At 38.1% G+C, this 27,792-nt stretch overlaps 1 protein-coding gene across 1 annotated transcript in view; it reads right to left on the bottom strand.

Annotated features, from left to right (window-relative positions):
• igf2r (insulin-like growth factor 2 receptor) overlaps positions 1-27,792 on the bottom strand; it is a 44,190-nt gene that overhangs the window by 8,607 nt on the left and 7,791 nt on the right. Inside the window, exons 4-42 of the mRNA XM_008397211.3 lie at positions 25,762-25,860; positions 24,693-24,825; positions 23,522-23,633; positions 23,244-23,352; positions 22,116-22,275; positions 20,826-21,009; positions 19,989-20,092; positions 19,655-19,819; positions 19,014-19,157; positions 18,011-18,160; positions 17,766-17,903; positions 16,746-16,896; positions 16,503-16,671; positions 16,314-16,429; positions 15,258-15,417; positions 14,494-14,670; positions 14,314-14,409; positions 14,110-14,211; positions 13,366-13,528; positions 12,738-12,914; positions 12,449-12,589; positions 12,184-12,362; positions 11,677-11,764; positions 11,391-11,588; positions 11,184-11,314; positions 10,320-10,423; positions 9,413-9,546; positions 9,136-9,332; positions 8,129-8,255; positions 6,978-7,109; positions 6,450-6,609; positions 4,302-4,410; positions 3,623-3,704; positions 3,405-3,538; positions 2,851-3,000; positions 2,617-2,775; positions 2,335-2,545; positions 1,309-1,461; positions 574-814 (exon numbers count right to left, since the gene is read on the bottom strand). Of these exons, the coding sequence (XP_008395433.2) occupies positions 574-814; positions 1,309-1,461; positions 2,335-2,545; positions 2,617-2,775; positions 2,851-3,000; positions 3,405-3,538; positions 3,623-3,704; positions 4,302-4,410; positions 6,450-6,609; positions 6,978-7,109; positions 8,129-8,255; positions 9,136-9,332; positions 9,413-9,546; positions 10,320-10,423; positions 11,184-11,314; positions 11,391-11,588; positions 11,677-11,764; positions 12,184-12,362; positions 12,449-12,589; positions 12,738-12,914; positions 13,366-13,528; positions 14,110-14,211; positions 14,314-14,409; positions 14,494-14,670; positions 15,258-15,417; positions 16,314-16,429; positions 16,503-16,671; positions 16,746-16,896; positions 17,766-17,903; positions 18,011-18,160; positions 19,014-19,157; positions 19,655-19,819; positions 19,989-20,092; positions 20,826-21,009; positions 22,116-22,275; positions 23,244-23,352; positions 23,522-23,633; positions 24,693-24,825; positions 25,762-25,860 (5,639 nt within the window). The remainder of the gene's footprint in view (positions 1-573; positions 815-1,308; positions 1,462-2,334; positions 2,546-2,616; positions 2,776-2,850; positions 3,001-3,404; positions 3,539-3,622; positions 3,705-4,301; positions 4,411-6,449; positions 6,610-6,977; positions 7,110-8,128; positions 8,256-9,135; positions 9,333-9,412; positions 9,547-10,319; positions 10,424-11,183; positions 11,315-11,390; positions 11,589-11,676; positions 11,765-12,183; positions 12,363-12,448; positions 12,590-12,737; positions 12,915-13,365; positions 13,529-14,109; positions 14,212-14,313; positions 14,410-14,493; positions 14,671-15,257; positions 15,418-16,313; positions 16,430-16,502; positions 16,672-16,745; positions 16,897-17,765; positions 17,904-18,010; positions 18,161-19,013; positions 19,158-19,654; positions 19,820-19,988; positions 20,093-20,825; positions 21,010-22,115; positions 22,276-23,243; positions 23,353-23,521; positions 23,634-24,692; positions 24,826-25,761; positions 25,861-27,792) is intronic.

Here is a 27,792-nt window from a genome sequence, read left to right as displayed (position 1 = left end):
TTAATTTAGCTGAAAAGATTTTCGAATATTTAAAGTTATGCAAAATGAACTGCTTTAATGTTTCTGTTGTTCCATTTGGGTCTTAACTGCTTTAAAAAAACAAAAAACAAATACCTGAAAAAAAACAAATACCCTGCCATTTTTTGGGAATACGCTAATATTTTGGGGTGTCTGGAAAATGAGCCATTTCAAAAACCTTCCGTCACCTAGCAACCCAAGCTGAGCTCCAGTGTGTTTGGTCAGCTGGTTTTACCACCGTATAACGGCTGCTGGAAAAGACGAGTGTTTTTTTGTTGACTGACCATCCAGAAATCACTTGCTGCATTCTTGTTGGTTGTGCAGGAGGTTCCACTAATGCTTTTCAATGATGTAAGGTTGCATTTCTGTGCATCCGTTTGCAGCCATTTTCAGGTACAAGCGTAAACGTTGAGTTGGAGGAACTAAATTTTAATTATCTAAGAACGATTTTGTGCAAAACAATGCAACAAACACGCTTTGCAGGCCTATTCTGACCTGTTCATAGGTCAACTTTAAACACAAACACCTAAAAAGACGAAGGCATGACAAACTTACGAATATCCTTGGCTGGTGAACTTCCACGGCTTGGTGCGGGACGACATGGATCGCAGGTCGAACGTATGATGCTGGCTCACCAGTTTGCACTCCATCTTCGTTGGAGGACAGACGGCGCTGGTTTTCCACTTGAACGTGGCCAGGCAGCCGTTGGTCTCGGACAGCAGCTCCGGGGTGCCGTGGCCTGCAAAGTGTTCGCAGGTGAAGAGGATGGACGACTGACGCTTCGCAGAGGTTGGAACTGAAAGAGAAAACAGAGGAGAATTTTACATTGAGACATGGTGTCTTGCAAAAACAAGAAATCTAAACTTGGACTAGGCCGCTCTGATACGATCCCATTGTTCCTCTGAGTATTTCACAGAAGTAACTACAAAGGACAGTGGTTGCATTGGATTTTATTTAGATGATCTCAAGTTAAGGGAGCTGAATACATTTGGATTTGCATGTAAAAATCAAATTGAAAACATGCAATGTTTTCTTTTCACTTCATGTTGACAAAAGGCGCAAAGATTTTAAATGCTTTTGTTTTTATAAAGTTTTGTTACACATTTACTGGTGTTAATTAGATCACATTTACAGATGTGGAATAGTTTTCGCCTCACCTGGTTCAAATTCTGTTAAAAATTAAATTTAAAAACTCTAGGTTATGTGATTTGAAAATCTTTTAAGTTTTAATTTTTGCAGCGTTAAAGAACGTCCCGACCTTCTCGCCGTTCGGGAGTGAAAAACTCTCACCTTCTCTGCATTGTCCAAACTTCTGGTCCTTGTCGTAGTTGGAAGTTGTGGCACACCACTTCTTGCCATCCATACTTCCGTCTTTGGTGCATTCGCTGTACGACTTGTTCATGTATGTGAACGGGAACACGCACGTCTCATTGTTGGTGGTCACTAGAAGACACAAAAGCTGCTTCTTTAACTGGTTTCTGGCGTTTTGATCAGCAGGAAGGAGACAGATGTTTCTGCTACAGTGACGCTCAGCCTGCTGCAGGGAAAAGCAGTTTTAACACTTTTCAGACGGTAAAATTCAGGCACTTTTAAACCATTTTCAAGATAAGCTGTCAAACCTTTCCAGCACTGCAGTTTGGAGATAAAAAAAAAAGTTTTAATTCTTTAAAACTCACCTATTTATTACTGCTAATAATAATGTCTTATGTCAGTTTTCTACATTCTATGAAGACAAAAATAAAGCAAAGTTTTATGTTTTGAAATGTCTCTTTCACAAATGCACTAAAAATCTGACAATTTTAACAAAAAATATTCTAATTACAATACAAATAACTGAGTCATTAGGAATAATAAATATTGTGTTAAGGTAAACAAACACACTAGATAAAGTTACTTAAAAAATCTCTGAAAATATTTTCTGCCATTTAGCAAATTTAATTAATTTTAGTAATTCTAACTGACCTAAAAAAAAAACGATTAATTGGATTTTAAAAACATTTATGTGTTTTTATTAGGTGTATGAAAATATCTGGTTTCCACTGTAAATAATGTTTTCCAAATTAGATTGCACTTTATTATAAAACTGTCAAGTCTGGATATCAAAACCTTCAAGGATTTTATACAGAAATCAAGCACTTAAGGATTTTAAGCACCTGAAATATGCATTTATAATACCAGAGTTTAAGTTTGTTTGTTTAGTTTAATGCTGCACAACAATTCTTTTAAAAATATTTTATAGTTTTTGGTTCTTTTTGTAAAAAAAATAGTTTATAAAGCTATGATTTTGTGTCATAAAGGAGCAAAGCGTCTTCGTACTGGCTTGGCATGGATCTCCTCCTCCGTAGTGCATCAGCACCGCCTGGTCTTCGTGTTTGAAGTCCATCGCCATGGCTTTGCTGATGCCGAACGACGAAGCGGGCATCGTTGAGCCAGAACCCGGAACCAGGCAGACCGCGCTCTGCTTGCAGCTTTTCTCCGCCACCGAGCCGCAGACGTTGATGTGATACGTCCCGGAGGAGCCGCTCACCTGCAGAATAAAGGTATTTATCTCTGAATCCAGGCAGACTGGAACCGGAACGCGAAGCCGCCGATCCTCACCTGGACTTCGCCGGAAAGAGATTTGAGATCAAACGTGAAATCCAGCTGCGAGTCTTTGAGCTGGCAGCCGCTGGTCTGAGTCGCATCTGGGCAGACGACGGGAGTCGCCCACTCAAACAGGTAGACGCAGCCCTGCAGCCTCAGCATCTGAGGGGAACCCTGGAGGAAAACATTCAGAGATTAAAGACGGGGAGGCAGGATGGGATCATTTCTGATGAGAGAGAGCAGACGGACCAGCTCCAAGCCTTTCTGGCAGGTGAAGACGATGGTTGAACTGTAGTTCTGATGAGGATTTGCTGCACACCGGGTCGAGCTTTGGTAGGTGATGAACACTTCACCTGTTATGTTGTTCATCTGTGGGCCAGAGGTTGAGCGGCCGATATCCTTCAACAGACAGAATTACAGAATAAGAGACAAAGCTAAACTTTAAGTTGCATTTATGTGTTTTTAACTCCAATTAACACTTTAAAAAAATCATGAAGCATAAATAAGTTAATGTTTTTTTGGTGTCAGGAGAACGAGCTGCTTCAAAAACCTCGGGAATGTTGAGTCATGATGCGCCATTTTATTAGAAACTCTAATTTCTGAGTATTTTTAGTTTAACGTCTTGTGATTTTTTTTCAAGCTGAATAATAACGTGAATACAGAAACGAAGGTCGTTTCATCGGTGCACTCCCTCTTTACAGAGCTGAAAGATTTCTATAAATAAAGCGACGACAGAATGAGTGTTGATGATGGCCGCTCGGCTTATTTTGGTATAAAACCAGATCAGGTGCCAGACTCCTCACCACAGGTGGCCCGTTATCGGGGTCCAGGCAGACTGCAGCTCCAGGCGGGCAGGTGACATCGGGGATGGGATTCAAAGGCTCGCAGAGGTTCAGGTAGAAGTCAGGAGAGTTGTCGTTTTGGTCCACTTCATCATCTGATGGGACAGGAATGGAGAAGACGGCCGAGTTAAAGAGGCAAATAAATGAGTTAAATAGCAGGTAGAGCTGAGCAAACCCACCTGTAGCCGTGTAGTATCCAGTGCGGTGAATGAGAGGAGACAGGTCTATTAGAGAGGAGCCGTTGTGGACCGAACAGGTCACCTAATGATTTAAATAAATCACATAAAAAGAATTAAAATGAGAACGTTTCACAGCACAGCTGCATCCACTAAACCACTGCGATAAATCCCCACTTTAAAGCAGTGACAACATTAAGTTCCAGTGTTTGGTGAATAATTTTCTAGAAAACAAAAAGCCATAACATCTAACAGTCAATACTATTCAAATTAAATTGGATTTTTATTTTAAAACAGATCTGAAATAAGATTGTCGTAATAAGAAATAAATCAAATTATGATTTGCATGATTCATCGTCTTTCTCTTTTCTCTCTTTCTACCAAAAGCTGGATGACAAAAGTCTTCATCACTTGGTCTCAAGTAGCCTTATCAGGACAGTTTAATTTACACAGACTTAAGAATTGAATTTATTTGTTGTTTTGTTTGTTTATTTTGGGGATTTAAAATTCCTTCCAGTTCCAACGTAAAATGTTTGCTAGAAATGAAAGTTTACCGAGCTTTGAGGATGACAGTTGAACTGTCATGACATCGCCACAGTCTCAAAACAACAATATTATCTTTTAACACAATAACATATGGGATAATTTATCATCCAGAAAACCTAAACCATGAAACACGTACAGTTTGTTCACAAGCCAGCGCTGTGTGGACGGAGAAGAAGTGTGTGCACGTTTCAGCGTTCGTGCTGATGAAGACCGGCTCCTCTGAGGTGGAGCTCATGTAGGACGGCCTGAACAATCACATACAGAGGGAAAAATAAACGTTAATGGTTGTTATAAAAGTTCCTTTTAATATGCATGGTGTCAAGATAAAAAAATAAAATAAAAAAAAAGCCACCAGATCCCAGAGAAACAGGAAGTCGTGGCTGCAACTTGAGTTTATCCCAAAAGGGAAATTAAATGTATTTGTGACGCATTTCTTCCAAGTATCGTCAAAAAGTCTTTGTGAATTGTGATGCTGCTCCGGTAGCAGTCAGTGTTGCAGCGTATTCGAAGAAGCCTCTGACTGAAGACTGTTGCTGTATGATAATCTCATACCCGTCACGACCTGCCAACAGCTCAATATCCAGACAATATTCCATAATTCACCCCATTTGCTTTTGCTGCTCCTTTCAGTTTGGCTCTATGGATAAAGAGATGTTGGGGATATGATTGTTGGCATTATGATGGATGGAAAAGATGGTTTCAACTTCCTCCTCCTCTCTGAATAACTGAAGCTTCTGTTTCAACTAACCTGGGATTTGTTGCCACGGTTATGTAACATTACTTTCCAAAGGTCAAAAAGGAAAAAGTAGGATTAAAAAAAGGTTCCAGCTGCAGAGCATCCAGAACCAGAGGGAATAATAGAATCGTCATGACGCCTCAATGTTTTTATCCACCAATATGGCAGTAAGCTAACTTTGGCTCAACTCTGATAATAAAAATAATGGTTTGTAAGTCTTAAGTCTAATTCAGACAAGGACTAAAACAATTAATCAGTTTAATCGCAATTAACCGTCAACTAATTTAGTAATCGATTAGTCATTAATTGGAGTAAACAGACTCAAAATAAGGCAATTTTCTCAAAAAATCCAACATATTCAGAGCAGCCAAAACTGTTCAAAATAAATATACATTTTGCATTCAAGATTTAAAAATCTTTGTCTGTGAACAAGTTTTACCCAAAACTCCTCAAGAGGCGTTTTTTCAGTTTCACCCAGTTCAAATTCACCAAAGAAAAGCTGTTATTGCATTTAAAGCACTAAAATGGTTACCAAATTGTCTATTTCCATCTTTTAATGTTTTTCTTACATTGTTTAAAAAAAGGATTAAGCAGTTAAATGCGGCAGAATATGCCGATTTTTAAAATCTAATTAATCCTCAGAATAAACGATAGATTAATCGATTATTATTTATTAGTTGCAGCTCTAATTCAGACAGAAAATCTACTAAAAATAATGATAAATTATCGATTATTATTTATTAGTTGCAGCTCTAATTCAGACAGAAAATCTACTAAAAATAATGATAAATTATCGATTATTATTTATTAGTTGCAGCTCTAATTCAGACAGAAAATCTACTAAAAATAATGATAAATTATCGATTATTATTTATTAGTTGCAGCTCTAATTCAGACAGAAAATCTACTAAAAATAATGATAAATTATCGATTATTATTTATTAGTTGCAGCTCTAATTCAGACAGAAAATCTACTAAAAATAATGATAAATTATCGATTATTATTTATTAGTTGCAGCTGATTCAGACAGAAAATCTACTAAAAATAATGATAAATTATTGATTATTATTTATTAGTTGCAGCTCTAATTCAGACAGAAAATCTAATAAAAATAATGATAAATTATCGATTATTATTTATTAGTTGCAGCTCTGATTCAGACAGAAAATCTACTAAAAATAATGATAAATTATCGATTATTATTTATTAGTTGCAGCTCTAATTCAGACAGAAAATCTACTAAAAATAATGATAAATTATCGATTATTATTTATTAGTTGCAGCTCTAATTCAGACAGAAAATCTACTAAAAATAATGATAAATTATCGATTATTATTTATTAGTTGCAGCTCTAATTCAGACAGAAAATCAACTAAAAATAATGATAAATTATCGATTATTATTTATTAGTTGCAGCTCTAATTCAGACAGAAAATCTACTAAAAATAATGATAAATTATCGATTATTATTTATTAGTTGCAGCTCTAATTCAGACAGAAAATCTACTAAAAATAATGATAAATTAAGGAGTAGCAGGAAAAATACCTGCAGATGAAATTGATGACGGTCTTGTGCTTCAGGTTGGGGTTTGCAGAGCAGGGACTGCCTCCTTCATACGTCAGCTCCAACACGTGATCTCTGTACGTCAGCCTGGTGCTCGCTTCGCCGCCGCTGACGGCCGTGTTTCCCCCCTTAATGCAGACGGCTGCACACACAAGTTAACATCAACACATCCTCGTATAAAACATTTACATTTTAAACATCTCCAAGCACTCCAGCGGTTGTAATAAACTACTTTCATGTGCTGCAGGTTTGTGTTTCTAGTTGAAGAGTGGATAATAATTTCAGAGGGTTTTGATGTATTTGCACGCAGAGATGACGCAGAAACTCTGTAAACGGTAACCAGGTGAGACCAGCAGGACATATTTTAATTGTACACCAGCAGTGGCTGGAAACATCTGAGCACAGGAGACAGGATTGTTCAATAAATAACCTTATTTCTTTACTTTCTTGTTAAAAATTAAAGTAATTCTCTGTCTCTCAGGCCGTCTAAGCGTTCAGTTCGACACATACCGGTTCCCGCACTGCATCCAGAGTTCGTCACTTCCCCACAGATGTTCAAGCGAAACATTTTCTGCGGCTGGTTGTGATCGTAGACGACGTAATCCTCAGATTTCTTCAATGGATTCAGGTCAAATAAGTGACCTGGAGGAGGCAGAAATAATCAACATGGGAAAAATGTGAGGATCAAATCTAAAACAAGAACATTGTTACATATCATCATCTCTGATGATATGTACAGTGGGAATGAACAAACCGACCCACGCAAAGCATTTATTTTCTTCTCATTTTGATAATCATGGCTTGCAGCTGATTAAAATTTTAGATTAACTAAGAATAATAAAAGAAGATATTTAACACAAAACGTCTGCCTGTGTGCTGTACAGCACAAATGGACCAGAGGCGACTTTTGCATGAATCATTGCAGCCATGCAGTTTGGCATGGAGGCTGTCTAAGCTAACAGCTGTATTGAAATTTGTGTTTTTCACAAAACTGCAATGGAAACAACAGGATGTTGATGCTGGCGGAAAAGACGAAGAAGACAACAGGAAGTGGTCAGAGGAAGATGGATGACTTATGTGAACAAACGTATTCACGTGTGATTTTAACTTACTTTCTTATTTAATGGAAACAAACCAGTTGTGAATTATAAATTTTTTTACATTAGCTTAATATCACGGGCTGCACAGTGGCACAGTTGGTAGAGCTGTTGCCTTGCAGCAAGAAGGTTCTGGGTTCGATTCCCAGCCTGGTGTCTTTCTGCATAGAGTTTGCATGTTCTCCCTGTGCATGGTGGGTTTTCTCCGGTTTCCTCCCACAGTCCAAAAACATGACTGTCAGGTTAATTGGTATCTCTAAATTGCCCCTATGTGTGTGTGTGAATGGTTGTTTGTCCTGTGTGTCTCTGTGTTGCCCTGCGACAGACTGGCGACCTGTCCAGGTGACCCTGCCTCTCACCCAGAACGTTAGCTGGAGAGGCACCAGCAACCCTCCTGACCCCACTGAGGGACAAAGGTGTAAGGATGGATAGATTAGCTTAATATCAGCAAAGTTTTGTGCATATTAAGCACAAAACCTTGTGCAGCAACTGCCAGTTTGCTGCACCGTTCTGATAAACTGAATTCTGAGTTTTCATTAGATTGGGCATCGCTGTTAGAATGACCTGTAGCGGGGTTGGTAACTCTGCAGTCGGAGTGCTGGCTGGTGGTCAGAGGGCAGGCGGCAGCCGTCGACCACAGGAAGGTGTAGATGCAATCCTCTATCACCGAGATCAGGATGGGTCTGGAGTCCTGAGTGGGACACAAGAGAACAGCCACATTTTAATGCTTTTTTACTCCCTGTTTAGAAAACTGGGGAAAAAAACCAACAACTAATGATTAATTTAGGAATTTATTATTCTAACGATTAATCAAATAATTGGCACATTCTGCAATTTTTCATTTAACCACTCAAACCTTTTTATACAATACTAGAAGTCCATTAAAATGCAAATAATCAATAATTCAATTTTTGAATAAGAAAAATAAACATTTTATGGCCTAAAATGTAGTGACACCATTCCTTTATCATTTGTAGCTACAAAAATATATTCCTAATATTAACATGTGAAAAACCCACATGGGTTATTTTGTATTAATAATTGTTTTTTTTGAGCCAGATAAAGCTAAATCTAGCACTTTGAGAGTTTAGAACATATATACAGAAATGTTTTTTTTTATTTTTATTTCATTTTAAATGCAATATGCATATATTTTGTACCATTTTGGCTCTGAATATTTTGTTCTTTACACAAATGGCCTTTTTTTAGTCTTTTTGCTCCAGTCAATTAATCGGTGACTAAATTAGTTAACAATTATTTCAATATTCGATTATCACGATTTATCCAATTAATCACGATTTATCCAATTAATCACGATTTATCCAATTAATCACGATTTATCCGATTAATCACGATTTATGCGAGTAAACGTTTCAGACGTAGAATACGTTTGCACATATTAATTCTACTGTGAATAAAATTAAACATTCAGCATCATTTGGGGAATAAGGACGTGAGTGGAGTTGCGTGTCCTTCGCAGCTCCTGGAGCCGTTAATCCCAAACAGATGCGATTACTGTTTAATCTGAATAATGCCAGAGGTGTGTAGCTGGAGGCTGCAGCGTCTCTCACCACTTTGTCTTTGTCGCACTGGAGGCGGATGATGCTGCTCCGGTTGTTGCTGCCGTCCGGACAGCGATGGCCGCCGGTGTACTGCAGCTTCAGGATGCCTCTGTCCATCTGAGGACCGGACGTCAGCTGCCCCAGACTCACATAGTCGCCCCCGTCCTTCAAGCAGGACGCTGCGCTGGACGGACACTTCCACGAGCCTGCAGGGCGACGTGCAAACGCTCAATGTTTGACTTCTGGGTGTTTAGTGAACGTGGAATGCTTTCAGAGTCATACGGACCTCCCTGCTGCACCAGCGACCTGCAGACGTTGATGTAGAACATTTTCCTTGGGTCTTGAGTCGAGACGTCCACCTCCCAGTTCTGAGAGTCCAAAGCCAGAGGGGAAAGGTCGTAGGAGTGGCCCTGACCGTCGCTGAAGATAAAATGAGACAAAAAGATGCACAATTTTACGTTTTTGGCTTTAAGTTAGTTACTTATTTTGGCATCAAGACCTAAAGTATTAGGTTTTTCTTCAAAAAAATTAATTCTTGATAAAATTGCTGTTTAAGTCAAGGAAAGAAAAAAAGTGAATTTTTTTGTAGCTCAAACATGAAGTTTGAAAAGTTGGAAAAACAAAAATAAAAAAATAAATAATTAAGTCTATTTAATACTTTTGAGATAATTAAATAAATTAAATGACTAAATAAATACATATACACCCCAAAAATGATCAATTTTACATTTTTAAAATATTGTAATTTTTTGTATTTGGCTACTTTATTTTTCTACTAAAATAAATTTAAAAAAATTATATTTTCAAAAATTATTTCCTTATTTAAATTAATGATATAGCTTTTTCCCCAAAAACTTTTTTTTTGTAAATTCTTTTTTATTTTTATTTCATTTAGAACCAACATGAAGAAAATTACTTTCATATGTTCGCCAAGAGTGATATAATCTTTTACAGTACTGCTTTCAGTTGGCTATATTACTACACTTCCAGATTTTTATCCACTTATATTTAAAAATATAACTTTTGTTGCATTGTAACCAGAAAAAGGGGAAAATAATCCTATTTTAGTCACAGCCCAGCTAATTTATGCCCCCTAGTGGACATTCCTGTCATTTCAGATTATCCCGGTCCTGTAGGGTTTCATCAGCATGTGCTGACAGCGACGAGGCAGAACGTGTTTCATGCATGTTTACTTGTAGGAGCAGCTGGTGGTTTTGACTGGGATGCACGCCAGCGCAGTGGGCCAGCTGAACAGGTAGGTGCAGTCCGGAGTCTCCTTCATGAACTCTGGTACTCCCTGGAGACGGAAAATCCCAAACACACATTTTAAAGTATTTAAAACAAAAATGTAACAATCATAAATGAATCCTAGCACATCATTAGACAGAATAAATAATAAATATCAGAGCTGCAACTAACAATTATTTTAGTACCTGAGTATTCTGATGATTGATTAATGAATTAATTGGATAAAAAAAATTGGCCACACTATATATTGCTTATTTAACCACTTAAGCCTTTTTTATACAATATTGGAAATAAATTAAAAGATACAAACACATATTTAAATCCTTTAGTAAATAAGATAATTAACATTTATTACCTAAAACGCAGTAACACCTCAGTGAACACAGCAAAAAAATCTTTCCAACATCAACATATGAAAAGCTCAACTCTTTCTGCTCGACTTAACTGTACAGCTGATCTGTTTATCATTTAAATTAATCAATTAATAATTGGATAAAGATTTTTTTTTATCATTATTTACAGAATTTGAACCAGATAAAGCTAAAACTATGACAGCTAAGGAGTTCAGGATAGAACATTTTTACAGGCAAAATGTTTCGTTTTTATCTTAAAGGCAAAAATGTGTATATTTTTTGTACAGTTTTGTAATTAATTGCTGCTCTGAGTGTGTGGTTCTTTCAGCAAATGGCATTTTTACTTGGAATCGTTACATTCCAGTTAACAATTAAGCAATTACTAAATTAGCTGACGATTAATCAGATTAATCGTCTAAAGTGAGCCACAATGTTCCCAGAACTGGTGACACCTACTGGATGCTTGTCAGGGTTGCAGGAGAAGCTGATGACTGTGGATCTATTATAGATTTTATGGCAGACATCCCCACTGGTGTAGTTCAGGAGGATCTGATCCCCGACGAAACTCAGCTTCTGGTTGGACAGTCCTACAGAACCAAACACAAGAGGTTAGAGGAAAAACTAGAAACAGAAAAGAAATGGAATATATCAACACGTCCTTACCAGCGACCTTGTGAGTGTTTCCAGCCACCTGGCAGGACGACACTGCGTCTTTGGTGAGGCAGACATTTTTCTGCAGTGGGCTGCAAACCGACAGGTGGTAAATGTACTTGTCACTAGTGACGGCAAAATCTCTGTCCTTCAGGGAGCTGAAGTCAAACTCATAGCCGCTCTTGGTGTCACGAACTCGACAGTTATCCCCTGCAAAGAAAAGACGATTCTTGCTTCAAGTTTTGTAAATCCTTTGGATCGAAAACATCTGAATGTTGGAAGGTAAACCTGGTTTTACCTTGGACCTTCCTGATGGGGCAGGCCTCCGACGTCCTCCAGCGGAAGATGTATTCACAGCCGTCTAGACTGTCAAACACGGGGGAGCCCTGGAAGTAAACAGCCATGCATCAAGACAAAGCTACATGATCGGTTTTGGTTAGTTTGCTGCAGAGGTACGTGGTAATTTATTCAGCAATATTTACTCAAATTAAAGATGGTGAATTGAATTTTCCAGGAGAAAAAATGCCAAATTTGCTACTACAACAGGCCCACGTCTATTCACGGATTTAATCAACTGATTGTTTGTGGACTCCCTCACTCTGATCCTTCAGACTAGCCAGAAGCAATTAGCAAACAACCGGTGGAACTAAATATCAGCTGAGATTATAACAGGAACTACTTCACAGGAACAGGTTAGTAAAGGAGCCACGTTGTGATGACTTCCTGAAGGCAGTTTCAGAAAGACTAGGAGTTTTTAAAGAGACAGTACTGTATTTCCACTCTCACTGGAGCTGGAAAGACTCACCGGACTGTCGTCACACTGCAGTATGATGCGCGTTGAGTAAGTGGACGAACTGCCACACTTGTCTCCGTTCTGGTACACGATGCTGATGGAGCCGTCCTCCGCCACCTGCGGGCTGGACTGCATGTATCCCAGGTTGAAACCTTTCCCACCAATCACACCGCAAGCTCCGAGAGGACCCACTGAAGGGGAGGTTTACGAGAAAAGGTTTGAAATCAAAGGCAAAGGTGGAAAAACGGAGGGAAGCAGAATGTCCTGCTGTCCTAACCTGGACATTTGTCCACAGCCGGAAGCGGCTTGCAGACGTTTATGTAGAATCTGCGTGACTGGCCAGCGTCCGTTGGGATCCACGGAGAGTCGTCCACATTTCGGGCCAGGTGGCTCAGATCGTACTCATTTCCACGGGAATCTGAAAAACAATCGAGTTAATCGAATTAATCGTGATTAACCAATTATTGAAAACATTGTCAACTAATTTAGCAATTGATTAATTGGAGCAGCCAATTTAGAACTGAGCCTTCAAACCAGTAAGGAATAAAGTGAGTCGGGGTTCCTACCAGCGATGGTGCAGTCAACGGCAGCAGGGACGCAGGCCAGCGCGGTGGAGAACTCAAACAGGACGTTATGAACCACATGGGTGGATGAAGAGCTCATTTCCTCATGAACGTACGTTACTGAGCCCGGGTGAGAGTCTGGGTCGCACACAAAGTTAACGATGAACGTGTCTCTGGTTCCTGGAGAAAACGGCAACAAGAAAAAACTCATATGAATTTTAACACTACAAATCATGGAGTTTCTTAAAATGTTAAATGTTTTTCCACATTTTTTATGTTTCCCTGGCCTCCTGTTCGACTACAAACAGGAAACCAGTCAGCCACAGGGCAGCAGCTTTTCTGCTGTTCGATGTGTTGATGCTTCCTTAGCACTGAGAATTTGTTCTCAGCCATCTTACCTGATGAAATAAAGGTTTAAAAAATACAATTCAATAAAAACAACAATAGATTTAGGACTCCAGATGTGCTGAAATCAACTTTAAGCTTTAAATAACTTTGAATTTTGCTGGTTTGAGTATTTTAGAAAATGCTGAGTAACCAGAATCATTTGTGAAATTAAAACTAAAATCCAGTTTTTAATTAATTACCATTATTTTACATTTATTGTAAAGATAAAACATGTTTTCAGTACCTGTTTGATCGTCCAGCTGCCCCCTGTAGGTCAGCTGCAGTTCACCGTTGGTGGAGTATTTCAGCGTCTTCTGCAACCCCACTGGGGAAACCGGCTGCCCGTTCTCCAGCTCACAGCCACCCATTCCCGACCCACATCCTGGGGCGTCTGCGCAGATGTTCAGCTGCAGACAGGAGGTATCACTTCTAAAACTCCTGCATACATCTCATAATAAAGGAAGCGTAATTCGCTTTGTTCCATTTAAATAAGGGAAGACAAAATAAGGAAAAACTAACAAAAAAATTTAACTTTCTATTATCAAATGAATTTCTGGATTTTTTTTTTATGATCTAGAAGATCCTGCACTGTGACAAACATTTAAATGACACATTAGAAGCTGCGTTTTCATTACAAATACGCTCAAAGCTTTGTCTATATCCTAATGTGAAAAACAATTTTGCGACTGATGCGTTATCATTAAATAAGAAATGGAACTAAAATCACAAGAGAATAAGTTATTAAAGTTATCCTCCTGCTGTCTTCTTCATGGTTTGCGCCAGTGGCAACATCCTGCTGTTGATCATGTGACTCGAGTGATGTGAAAGAAATGTATCCATTGCAGGTTAGCAAAATAAACTGAACAAAGAAAGTCCCTTTACCCTAGCACCAAAACTTAAATCAGTGTGTTTCCGTAAAGCAATTTTATTTTTGAAATGTCAAATTGAGCAACAGAAACATCGCTAGTTTCACCAGTCAGTGTTTTACCAGGAAGTCTTTGCCGTTAGCAGTTGTCCGGTATCCGTCCTTAGAGGCCAAAAGCTGGAGGTTGTACTTGAAACTTGAGTCAGGGTCCACAATCGCACAAGTCTGAAAAATACCAGCAATCAACATCTGTCAACATTTTACCTTCAAGTGAAAAGGTGATCTTTACTGCAGGTGTGAAAACGAGGAGGATGTGGGAGAACGTACGTTATTCTCGACGGTCTGGATGGCGCAGGCTGCTTTGGTCTCCCAAATAAAGATGGCAGTGCAATTCTGGTTTAACTCAAACTGCGGCGACTTGACCTTCAGAGTGAGCAGCAGAAACACAATCACATCCAGCTTCATGGAGAACATCCACAGGTCGCTTTTATGACAGACTGGACTTACTATGGCTCCTCTGTGGCAGACCAGGTGGATGAGCGTCGTGTAGGACAGTTTCTGGCCCTCCGACATGCAGACAGAACCGTCTGTGAACTCCAGCAGCAGACGGTCCCGGGCCTCGATGATCGGCCCTCTCTTGGACTTCCCCATGTTGCTGACGGACACCACTTCCTTTGGCGAGCCCTGAAAGCGAAACACGATTAACAAAAGGCTACGATGCTCAGCTGCGGTGGGAAAACTTGCGCTGATGCACCAGAAGCAGAGCTAATGCTTTGTTTAGCTCTTTTACCGACTTTAGAAACATTTAACTTAGTTTAGCGCACTTAGCTTCTCCTAATTAATTTTTACAGATTATTTCTAAAGCTCTTAAAATGAAATTGCTGCTTGAGGGTTGTCGTCTTTCAAAGACAAATTTAATTCGAGCTGAAGTTAGCGCATTAGCTTATGCTAAATCAGTCATTGTTAGGATTATTTTTAGTATTTTCTCCACTTTTTATTCAATTAGCTAATTAGTAGACAATTATTCCAATAATCAATTAATCAGCCTGAGAATAAATATGAAAGAATTTGATTAAATGTAGTTACTGTGTGAAATTTAGTTACACAAATAATTTATGAAAGGATATTAAAAATGAAATGGGAATGTTTTTCAAATGCATTTTTTGTGTTTTTACTCTAAATGAACATTTTTATCACTATACTACCACAAAATATTGTAGTAAAACTTTCAGTTTTACTAATATTTGGTGAAGAAAAAGGTGAATTCAGACCTTTTCTGTTATGTACTTCATCTGGCAGACCGATGCGTCCTGGTCACATCCTGGAACGGGAACGATGGGCCGACAGACGTTGATGTAATACTTCCTCTGACTGGAGACGTCGGCCATATCCATCGCCACCCAGTTGTTGGCGGAGGTGGACCGCGACAAACTGGAGGCAGAAGAAGAAGAAGCAATCAGGAAGTTGATCGGTACACTGCAAAAACATTAAATCTTACAGAGTAAAATTGATCTAGTTACTAGAGCAAATATCTTATTACACTTGGAATAAGACAAAATCAACTTACATGTAACAATACAGTGAGTTTTAAGAGTTTGCTTTAAGTCAATAATTACTTCATATTGATTAAAAAAATTCTTATAACAAGATATTTTTAACTTACAACAAGATATTTTTCCAATTCAAGTGACCTAAGGAATTTGAAACTAGACCAGAAATACTTGGTAAGATTTTGTATTTTTTGCAGTGACTGTTTTGAATTCATTTTATATTCAAGCAACAAAATGAAAACACACATTTTTAAACAGTTTTTACAATGAAATCAGATCAGATATAGAATTGCCGTTTATACTTAATTTTTATTTGCAAAATATAAAGAAATTTATATTGCATGTTTATATTTATGTTGTTTTCTTTGTTTATTTTGGATATATCTCAGTTCCAGCGTTAAAAGCTCATTAGAATTTAAAGTTTATTGATCTTTGAGTATGTGTTCTTCCATTATTTTGCCATTGTTGCCATTATGTTACTTAAAAATGGTATAAAACAATAATATTATTGTTTTTCGCAATAACGTCTGGGACAATTTATCATCTAACAAAATTTGCTAACGTGACAGACCTACGCCGGACAAAATCATCATCAAGGAAGGCATCAAACTTTCTTTTTTAGGGGAAAAATAATAAAAAACTGCTTTACTAGCAGCTGTAAACAGTCTCTTAACATTTACCAGATTCCCAACACTAAAGAAAAACCCAACAAATGTGATGATTTTGCAAAAGTGCTGTAATTAATGCTAACTTTACATTTAAAAACAAAAGCGTTACCTGGACAGGTCATACTGGTCCAGCGTGATGGGATCCGTCACCAAACACTCGTGAGGCCGCTGAGGACAGGCGTAGGATGTGTACCAGCGGAAGTTATAGGTGAAGTTATCTTCCACCTGCATTCAGAAAGTGAGAATCAACAACATGCAGAAAGAGTTTGAAGGACGTCAGAAGAAGGATTAATTTTACCTGGAACTCTGGGCTTCCTGCTCCAGCCTCGGGGTCGCACAGGAAGGAGATGAGCGTGGATCTGAGGGTGTGGTTTGCATTGTTGTACTGGGAGCCTTTGCTGTATGTCAGCTGGATCAGGCCGTCGTAGTAGGACAGGAGGGAGTTCGCCTCCCCGAGACTCCAGGAGCTGAAAGCAGGAACAGATGGGAGTTAATCCTGGAGGTTTGGATTGAGCGCAGAGATTTGGAGGCGGAGGTTCACCTCTGTTCCACTTGGCACGCTCCGGCCTTCTCAGGACACGCGGCGGCTTTGACCGGACCGCAGACGTTGATGTAGTAGTCGTAGCCGCCGCTGGTCATGTTGTAGTAACCGCCGTTGGGTTTGGAGAGAGGAGACAAGTCGAAGGAGAAACCTGTGGATGCAGTTGGAGAGAGGAGGATTAAAAACTGAAGGAGGAATAAAGGAAACTCAAACCAGGTCAGGTTTTATTAGTACGGAACGAGAGAAAGTGAAATTTCCAAAACACAAACTATGTCCAGACTAAAGGAATCTCCATAAATTGCATTTTTAAAGATACAGATTGCAAAGCATCTTTTATTCATGTTTTTTTTCTCCATATTGTTCTTTTTTTTTAAATGAACAAAACAACTGAAAATGAAATGAAGTGTATATAAATGTAAATAATTCTCCTTGTGGAAACTGAGATAATTCACATCACTTTTAAGCGAATTTGAACAATATTGACATTCTGAGTTAAAAGGTGCATCATCACCAGTAGGTGGTGGTAATCCACACCAAATAGCTTCTTCCTGAGTTAATAAACAGAAGGAGACGACGGTAATGACTTCACATCAAAGCGCTTTTTATGTGACGCCGACGTGATAAAAAGCACGTCGGCTGGGGGATCCAATTAATTCACAAGGTTCCCAAATGGATATTTTATTGAAAAAACTGAAGCCACATATTTATCCTCCCCTTGTTTCTCTTTTCGGATTATAAATATGCAGCTAATAAATGATGTTGTTATCTAAAATTTCTGAGAATTAGCCTAAAATTCCTGGACTCTTTTCAACTTAAACACCAACTGGTTGAAGATTAATTAGGCTCTAGACCATCAAAAAAAAGCCAAATATGTAAAAATCCCTTTTAGATCATTTTTGATTTCCAATGAAGTTGATTAAATAAACAAAGGCAGCCAAAATAAAAAGCTAAATATGTTTTTTTTTCCTCATGCTGGGGTAGTTTAGCATGAAGTATTGGAGACTTGTGTTAGTGTCGTACCAGCCTGGGGGTCCTCCACCGTGCAGTTGTGTCCTTTCGTTCTGGACAGGACGCAGGCCGCAGCGGTGTACCACTCCACCTCATAAAGACATTTATCAGGGGAAACGCTGCGAAGCATGGGAGGTCTCTCAAGATGGCCTGCAGGACGTGCAGGAAGGAGGAAAAAGAAGGTTATCGAATTAAAAAAAGATGCTAAAGAAACAAACACAGAGAATATGGCGGTGAAATCTTGTGGTTTATTTCACCTGGTTTGCATTTGAGAGTCAGTATAGTTTGGGTCTTCCCCTTTTCACAAAGCGCCCCTTCAGTGTACGTCAGTCTGATGTCACTTCCCTGTTTAGTGATCCGGGGAGGAGAGAGGAAGCTGCCCAGGTTGATGGTTTTATTATTTTTATCTGAATCAGAAAGAAACAAAGATCATTAAATAAATGACCCATCATATGCAGCATAAATTATAATGATACACTGCAAAAACACAATATCTTACCAACTATCTTTGGTCTAGTTTCTAGTGCAAATATCTTAGTACACTTGAAATAAGACAAAGCTAACTTAGAAGTAACTTTTCAGCAAGAAATAGGAGCTTCTTTTAAGTCAATAATTCCTTAATGTTGACGAAAAAGTTCCAGTTCCACCAGCAGATTATTTCACTTATAACATGGGAAGTATTATTTTTCAGGCCTAAAAATGCTGCATCAAATGTGACTTAAAAGACATTTGACTCCGTAGTTTAATGCCTTGAAATTGGGCTTCTGTCTCTTTAAAACTCCGCCTTCAGGAAGTCATCACAACATGGCTCCTCCATTAACCCTTTAACAACGTTTTTACCAGCTTTGCTGTGAGAAGTAGCTCCTACAATGAGCTCAGCAGTTGCGTAGTTGCTAATTGCTGCTGGCTAGTCTGAAGGAGCTGAGTGAGGGAGCACTGTTCTGGGAAACTGCATCTCAGAGGAGGAGCTGCGTCTCGAAGGCGGGGCCAAGTCCACACAGGCGTTTAGCATAGCTGAATGGTTGCCATGGAGACTAAAGCATTTCTCAAACATGCATGAAATAATCAAGGCAACACTCCAGGTTTGTTTTTGATGACATTATAACATGATGTAAATCTCAGAATCGGCACTTTAAAACAAGCTCTCTTATGTTGCTGAAAAGTTACTTATACCGAGACATTTACTGTGGAAACCAAAATCACTTGGAAAGATTTTGTGCTTTTGCAGTGTAATATTTAGGATTCCTGTTGACGTCTTACCCACAGCGCAGAAGGAGGCGTCATCTGGGCAGCTGGCAGCTCCTCCTCTCCTCAGGACTTTGTGGCAGATGTTCAGGAAGTAATGCGTGTCCGGTTTGGTGGCTCTGCCGTCCACTACCACCCAGTTCTCACCGTCCTTCGACTCTGAAGCAGAACAGAGAAAAAGACAAAAGATCAAGACAAACGTGAATGATTCCAGGTTTCTCAAATTTCATTTTAGTTCAGAACTATGAAGTGATAAATTCGTTTTTTTCCATCAACGGATTCCTTGGGTTTCCATGATTCTGAGAGATGTCAGCGTGCCTAGAGCGGCCATCTTGTTTGCACTTTGAATTCAAGTCAACTCTATGATGGAATATTAGGGACAAGCTACGACTTTGTGGAATATTGTCTCTGGAAATTGAGCTGTTAGCATATTAGCATGAGGCTGTCACACAGCAACAGTTTCCAGTCAGAAGCTCCTTCAGATTTGTTGCAGCACTGACTGCTAGTGGATCACCGTCCACCTTAATACTTGGATGACATCAAATGAAATAATGTTAAAATAGCGAAAAACTCAATGGAAGGACTAATTGAGCAAAAATAATTGCTGGTCGGATTAATCAGAGGTGGATTTAAATAAGATGTAAGCAGGAACTCACCGGGATATCTCGTAAGGCGTGAGAGGTCGTAGCGTTTCCTGCCGTCTCTGACCTGACACAGCAGGTCCTCCTTCTCCTTGACGCAGGCGAACGCCGTGTCCCAGTTAAAGTAATACGTACAGTCCGTCTCCCCGGCAAAAACCGGATTCCCGTGTCCGTTGTTTGCTGGAAAACACAAAGAGAAAAATAAATAAAATCACCTTATGACAATATCTGACTTTCACCTTCGAACTGCACCTTGTTTTCTGATGCGATCAGTTTTAAAGCTATAAAAGCAGTAAATGCTCAAGAAATGTGATTATGTTACAGAAATGTTAAAAACTGTCCAACTCACCTGCAGTTTTGTTGCATTGGAAGTTGATGATGGTCATCCTCTGGAAGCCAGAGGAGCATTTATCTCCGCCAGGATAAATCAGACTGAGGTCTCCATCTGAATACCTGCAGAGGAGAAAATAACAGTTTAATGAATATCAACTGAGAACAAAGCATTTAGATACTACAGATTCATTAAAGCTGTTGCACCTTTTTATTTTCATACAAATCCAATTCTCAGGTTTTTCAAATTCAGGCCAGAGTTTCCTCTTAATTTGTAATGAAACATCATCAGATTGTGACAAGTTTACAGGCCAAACCTGAAGCTATCAAAGGTACCAATAGATATTTTATTACTTATAATTTGGGCTGAGCGGTAAATGAATCTTATCGATTAATCAAATTGCATTGTTTTTTTTTTTAAATCTGTATTTTTTTTCGTCAAAACAATGATTGGGATTCAATAGTTCAGAGTGATGTTAGATGTTTTCTGTATCATTTGTTGTTGTTTCACTACTTTATTTTATTTTTTTTAGGAAAGATGTGAGGAAATTTTTTTTTTGTTCTTTTAAAAATTAGATATTTTGTTTTTAAGCCATATTGCCCACTTATGATTTATAATCTAGACAATAATATCAATCAAGTTTACATTTATTTTACTTCGCGAAAACATGAAAACATCATAAACCTGCCAGTAATTGTATTTGATCAAATAATAAACATTTGGTTCTCTGTAGAAAACTTTAACAACATTTAATCAGTTATGAAACATTAAGTTTTATGAATAAATATGTTGAGATTAGATCTATATTTGATTAAATCTAAAGAGCAGAAACCGGCACACAGAGACAAACATTACCGTAGCGTCTGGTTCTGGAACCGTCCGGCCACCTTAGAGCTGCTTCCGGACTTCTTCATCTGGCAGGACGAGGTCAAAGGGTCGTTGCCACACACGTCAATGCTCCCACACACATTCAGGTAATACAGGTAGCTCTCAGAGCCTTCACCGGACGGAGACGGGATGAAGTAGGGCCGTTCTGAGGCTGAACGCACAAAACCAACAGCATGTCTCTTAAACTCATGAAAAAGATGACCTGACTGGATTTATATTGGTGTTAAAATATAAATATATATATATATACGCTGGTTTGAAAACTACATAGAAATTATCGTTTTTATGAGCTGAAATGATTTAAAGTTTCTTTTGCACTGCTTTCAGACTTCAACAAGATTTTGAAGTATTTTTTAAAACTGCTTAATGTTCAAAAACATAATAAATAAATTTCCAGGCTTCATTCAAACACATTTCAAACTGCTTCTATGCTTTTAAAAATTATTTTATTTCTTTTTTGTGCATCTGTGCTATACATCATTATTCCTTTTTGCAAAAGAAAGAAAACTGCTGTCAAAGATGCAACATTTGAGTTTGAAATTCAGACATTTTTATTGACACCGTTTCTAAACGTGAAGCTTTGACATTAAAAACTAAAAGTTAACTGAATAAATCACGTTTTAGTTTTAATTTAAATGAACAGATTTTAGGTAAATTTAGCTTATTTTAAAATTGAATAAATGACAAAATGACACAAATACAGGAAGCTTAAGAATAAAGATATCATTTAAATGAGAATTTAAAAAGACTGTTGAGCCTAAAGCTACAACATCTGGTCTGAGTTTGATTTTCTAAACTGAGAAAAACGTTTTTTAGTTAGTAATCCTGGACAAAAATACAATACATTCAATCTAACAATCAATCGATTACAGACTGAAAACAATCAGATTTCATTAAAAGCTTCGAAGCTCAAACCATTTTTGGTGTAAAAATGCATCATAACAGCAGGTTTGCCTCCATATTCTCAAAGATATTTACGTTTCCAGACATCCAGATGTTTTAACTGATCTGAAGTATAAAAATAAAACTTTTCGTTGGTGAAACAAACGGACGGACGGACGGACGGACGGACGGATGGATGGAATATCTCTAAACCATTTGTTTTTAAAAAAAGAAATTCAGAGTTTTTATGGTTTTTCAATGCAGATCATTTTCTCTTTAGTGATCAGCGTTGCATGGATGTTCATATTGATATATTGTAAATTTAAACTGGTGCATGTGAATAATTAAAAAAAAAAAGCTCGTGTTTAGACTTACGGCTGTGGGTGAGAGGTGAAAGGTCGATGGAGATGTCGTGCTGTTCGCTCGTCAGTTTGCAGGTGTGACTCTCCAGGTAGTCTCTGTGACAGGCGTACTCAGTCACCCACTCCACCTCGTAACGACAGTTTGACTCGGCCACCATCTTTGGGACGCTGCCCTGAAATGAGAACAATCAGGAGTTACCTGGAGGCAGAGGAGGGAAAATGATACTCAAGCAAGAGTAAAAAGTATTTATCCAAGAAGTTACTGGAGTAAAAAGGTATTGGCAAAAAGGCGACTAAAGTTACTGAGTAACTGATCAAATTATGAATCATTTAATATTTAAAAATTATATCACATGGACCGAAATATTTATGTGGAAAATTTGGTATTTTAGAGTTCACACTGCAAAAAAAGAGAATCTTAAGTAGTTTTAGTCTATTTTTTGGTACAAATATCTTAGCACACTTGAAATAAGAAACTAACTGTCAGGTAACTTTTCAGCAAGATAATTAATTAATGTTGATGAAAACGCCCTAATTCCAATGGCAGATTATTTAACTTATAACAAGACATTTTTCCAATTTTACAAGTGAAAAAATCTGCCAATGAAACGAGTCGATTCTCATCAATATTAATAAGTCACTGACATGAAACAAGCCCTTACATCTCACTGAAACATTACCTGTAACTTAGTTTTGTCGTATTTTAAGTGTACTAAGATATCTGCACTAGAAATTAAAACAAAAATACTTGGCAAGATGTTTTTACAGTGCATAATGAAAATAATTAACAGTTACAAAACAACAAAATCAGGCAAAAGAAACAATTTTCCAAATCAGTTTCTTTCAGTGTAGAACTTACGAAACTTTAACAAAAACTGCAGTGAAGTTACTTACAGTAGGAAGAGTTTTCAGAAATGTTACTCATGTAAGAGTAGCGACACTTCAGAATAAAGTTACACAAGTAAAAATACTCATAAAACTAAGTTTTTTCCAAAACGTTAGTACCCAGCTAATGCCTGAAAGCTGAAAAGCTAAATCTGGGAACCAGATGAGTCGATGGGTTAGCAGCATTAGCAGCATTAGCAGCATTAGCAGCATTAGCAGCGTTAGCAGCGTTAGCAGCGCTGGCTGTGGGACTTACGGGATGGCGGCTTGAAGGACAGATGAAAGTGATGTTGACGGTCGGCCGGTGTCCTCCACATCTCTCCGGAGGCGTCGACTCGGCGCTTAATTCATACTGTAACCTCAAACTGGAAAGAAAATTACACAAGAAATTTAATTCAGTGGATTTTTTTAAGCCAGAAACAATTAAGTTGATCAACTATCTCTAAAACTTTCTGAAAAAACTGCACAGTGGAATCGTTTCATGTTCAGTTTTAACAACAAGCAGGAGAAGAGCTGCAGCGATGAGAGACTCGCCTGTCGCTGGACACGGCCTCCAGCGGCCGGCTGGGAGCCCCCATGCTGAAGGAGCCTTGTCCGGTGACGAGGCAGGCTGCAGAGCCCTCTGGACACGACTTATCTGCAATGTCTGCAGGACAGAACAGAAGAACTGAAATCCTACAGAGACAAATCCTACCTGCCTCGTTAATGAAACTGATCAGTTCAGCATCAGACGGGGAAATTACTGTCTCTAAACAGGAAGCTCTAAAGACTAACAAAAGATGGACACATTAAAAATATATGATTATAATATAAATGATTAACTTAATAATAATCTCAATATTGGGTTGTAATGGTTAAGTAAAAAAGTATAAGACAAACAAGCATAACCTCAAACTTTCACTCAGTAAATTCAATCAAAGTACTATTTAGTGATAAAAGTCTAACAATTTCAAAGGTTTATTAATGTTTCTGAAATTTAAATTGAAGGTTTTTCAATTGACCTGCATCAGAGGGGAACAAATTGAAATCTAAGCCCTCAGCTTTCTATGACGGGCCATTATAGATAGAAAAAATAAATACATTTCCACCCGAAAAATCTCAGAAATTTTCAGAAAGAGTGTCAAAATTTCAGAGAATTTGCAATAAAAAAACTCAGAAATTTTGAGATTAATCTCAGGAAGTTTCTAGTAAAAGGTTCTGACAACGTGTACAAAGTGTTTGACCAACACTAATAATGCCACTACGTTCAGCAGCCAACATTGACACTGATTTTTCTTTTTTTTTTTTTTTTACAGAGAAACGTGCAGATGAGGTTTAGGGCCACAGAAAAATGCAGATTTTTTTTTTTCCATCAGAATTTCATCTTTAAACTTCTGAGATAAAAAGTTCAGAGAAAGAAAAATCTGAATTTTTTCTTCTTCTTGTGTGGCCCTAATGCTCTTCCGTAGAAACTGCTTTAAAAAGGCATGATCTTTATAAAACTTTTTTTTATAGGTTTTATTGGCCCTAGTGGCCTTTATTTGATAGTTAATTGACAGGAAGGTGGGTAACGAGAGAAGGGGACATGCAGCAAAGGTCACCAGGCCGGGAATCGAACCTGCGACAGCCACATCGAGGACTGAGGCCTCCGTATGCGGGTTGTGCTAAACCCCTGCGCCACCACAGCACACCCCGTTATTTCTAAATCTAATCAGTTTTCACTCACTCAGGCTTCGGCAAATGTTGATGTAAAAGTCTAAGTCGTCGTTGCCGTCGTCGACCAGGTAACCGTCCTCCACCTGGATCAGAGGGTTCAGGTCGTGCTTCTTACCGTCCGAGTCGAACACGTAGCAGGGAACCTAAACACACAGCAGGAACGGGAACTGGATTTTACATGACGCTACATGTAGGATTATTTTAGTGTTTGATTATTCTGACGGTTAATAAAATAAAAACATTGGTGCATTTTGCAGATTTTTCACTCACTTAAGCTTTTTAAACAATGTTAAAAATACATAAGAAACAAAATATTTAAGAAAATAAACCCTTTAAAGCCTAAAAAGCAATACTGCATTTCTTTAGCAAAGTCTTGATCATTATCATTTGAAAAAAATCCAACAACATGTGAAAAGCTCAGGCCTTTCTGCTTGACTTATCAATACAATGTAGGGCTGAAAAACAACAATCAACTGATTATTTGTTTTTTTTAGATAAACAGATCAATAGTTGGGTAGTAAAACGTGCTTAATCTGACTTTTTTAACAGAATTTGAACCAAGTGGAGCTAAAACAACCACCTGAGTTCTGGATAGAACATATTTAATAACAAGGAAGTTTTTTTAATCTTAAATACAAAATCTTTATATATTTGTAGAGTTTTGGATTAATCACTGTTCTTTCTGCAAACTGCCTTTTTGAGGTCATGTGCCAGTTAACGATTAATCAATTACTAAATCAGTTGACGATTATTTCAATAATCGAGTCATCACAGCTAATCATGATTAATCGTTTGAGTCCTAACTGGTTACAAATGTTTTGGTTACATCAGTGAACTTTTAACAGAAGTAAAAAAAAAAAAAAAAAAAGAAAAGTAATTTGTGCCTGAAATGCAGCGTAAATTCATTTCACGCTGACAGCATGTGAGACCAGCTTTCTGCTGCGCAGCACAAACAGCAGCACTTCATGGGATGTGGAAGCTTCACTTTCTGTCAGCTGACTTAATTGTTTCTGCAGAAAGATGCGGTTTCCTTTCTCACTCAGAAACCTACAAGCAGGACCTCCAGTCAGGACTCCTACCTCTTTGTGTGGTTTGAATTTGTCCTTCTTGCAGGCAGCGTAGGTCTTCCACTCAAAGTAATGAACACATTCAGACAGCGCCACGAACTCTGGGGTGCCCTGTTAGACAGAAGTGTGAACAAAACTGTTTCGTTATAAACAAGCAGAAAACAACGTAAAGGACATCGGCTTTTTATTGAGTGGGTGGCTTTTCGGAAAGATTCGTCATAAGTTTCCTGTGTGACCTAAATTATACGGAGTTTATCTGCTTTTACTTATTCAGAAAAACCATCTTTGGAGCTTTATTTTTTAATAAACTTTTTCTGTAGCTGTAATTTCCAGGTAAATGTGAATATTTGAGCTCTGCAACTCTTTGGTTGGATCCAAGCTCATCTTGACGTTGTTTGCAAGGATTTCCACAAACCTACCATCACAAACAAAAACGGTCTCCATTTTTTTTTCACTTCTGTCACCAAAATCTTAGGTTTAGTATCGACTGATATCAAATACAGAAAAACAGCTGAATTGATTTAAAATGTTTTTTGTGTTTTTTTTAATAAACAGATATGAACGTACTTATTTGATAACTCTGCACCAGCACAGCTCACTTAAACACACAAATGGCTTCAGAAGCTTCGTCAAACATGCAAAAACAACTTTAATTTGTTCAGTCAAAGAAGCATATCAGCCAATGCAAAAATAATAAAGAACCATCATTGCATTGAAAAATTGTGCAGAATCAAACATTGAAGCCCAACAAGACAAATAAATAAATAAAAAGTTGAGATGCTGAACTTGGCTAGACATTTTGCCAGCATAATCTTCTCTTTTTATCATTTCATCGTTCTTTTTTTTATTGAGTTTCATTTCGTGTCAGACATAATGACCTGCTAAGCCCCTCTTCTTCGGAAACAGAACCGCTCTCATTGTGACTCGACAGGAAATGACATCACTACCAAAGCTACAGCAACTCTCCCTCCCTCTTTCACACACACACACACACACACACACACACACACACACACACACACACACACACACACACACACACACACACACACAAGACCGCAGAACAGCACACACCCTCAGAGTTAAAGTGATCAGATCCAAATCAGCAGACACCTGTTGCTCTGCATTCATTCTATGCAGAATATTAACGTTCTGGAATTTGCAGGAAGAAAGAGAAAAATTGTTTTGTACGATTTTTAAATAATTTGCATTTTGAAGCCTGGAATAAGTGATCGATATCATGGAGAAAAAAAAAACATTTGGTACGGAAACTAACTAAAAACGTGGCAAATTCAGATTTTGCACGTTTTTGTTCTTCTATTTGGGTTTCTGCTTATTCTAAAAACACTTATTTCAACTTATTTGGCATTAACTTCATGTTTTTTTGTGTGTGAAATTAAAAATAAGCTGATTGTAACGTCACAAATCATCAGGCACTGCGTCGTTACCTAGCAACTTCAGCAAAGCCTAGCCCATTACCTAGCAACCCAGAAAGAGCTCCAGCATGTTTGATCAGCTGGTTTTGCCGCTGTATGCTCTGTACAATGGCTGCTGGAAAAGACAAGTGTTTTTCTGTTGATTGAGCATCTAGAATTCCTTTGTTGGTTGTGCGGGAGGCCCCACTTTTGCTTTTCAAAGATGTACGGCTGTATAATTGTGCGTCTGTTTGCTGCCATTTTCATGTGCAAACGTTAAGATGAATATAATAATCCAACAGATTATATGGATTTAAAGTGCAACAACTCAAATTAGGAAATGAGCAGAGACTAAAGTCTCATTATCTAAGAATGGTTTTGTGCAAAAAATGTAACGAACATGTTTTGAATAGCCAATAGGAAGAATAGGTCACCTTTAAAGTGTTTTTACACCCCAAAAATGTACAATTATTATAATCCTTAAAGGCAAAATGGTACATTTTCATATTTTTTATCTAATTTTGCTAACCTCACCTGTTCAAGGACGCCTAATAAAGTTCCCTTTAAATTGAAATGCTGCAGAATTTGTGTTTGCATTTCTGTAGACGTATTAAAACACATGCATGGA

Source organism: Poecilia reticulata, chromosome 21, assembly GCF_904066995.2.
Source record: "Poecilia reticulata chromosome 21, P_reticulata-male-v2, whole genome shotgun sequence".
NCBI classification, from domain to species: domain Eukaryota; kingdom Metazoa; phylum Chordata; class Actinopteri; order Cyprinodontiformes; family Poeciliidae; genus Poecilia; species Poecilia reticulata.
The sequence above is the reverse complement of the archived record's forward strand: the minus strand, read 5'-3'. Positions and strand labels throughout refer to the sequence as shown.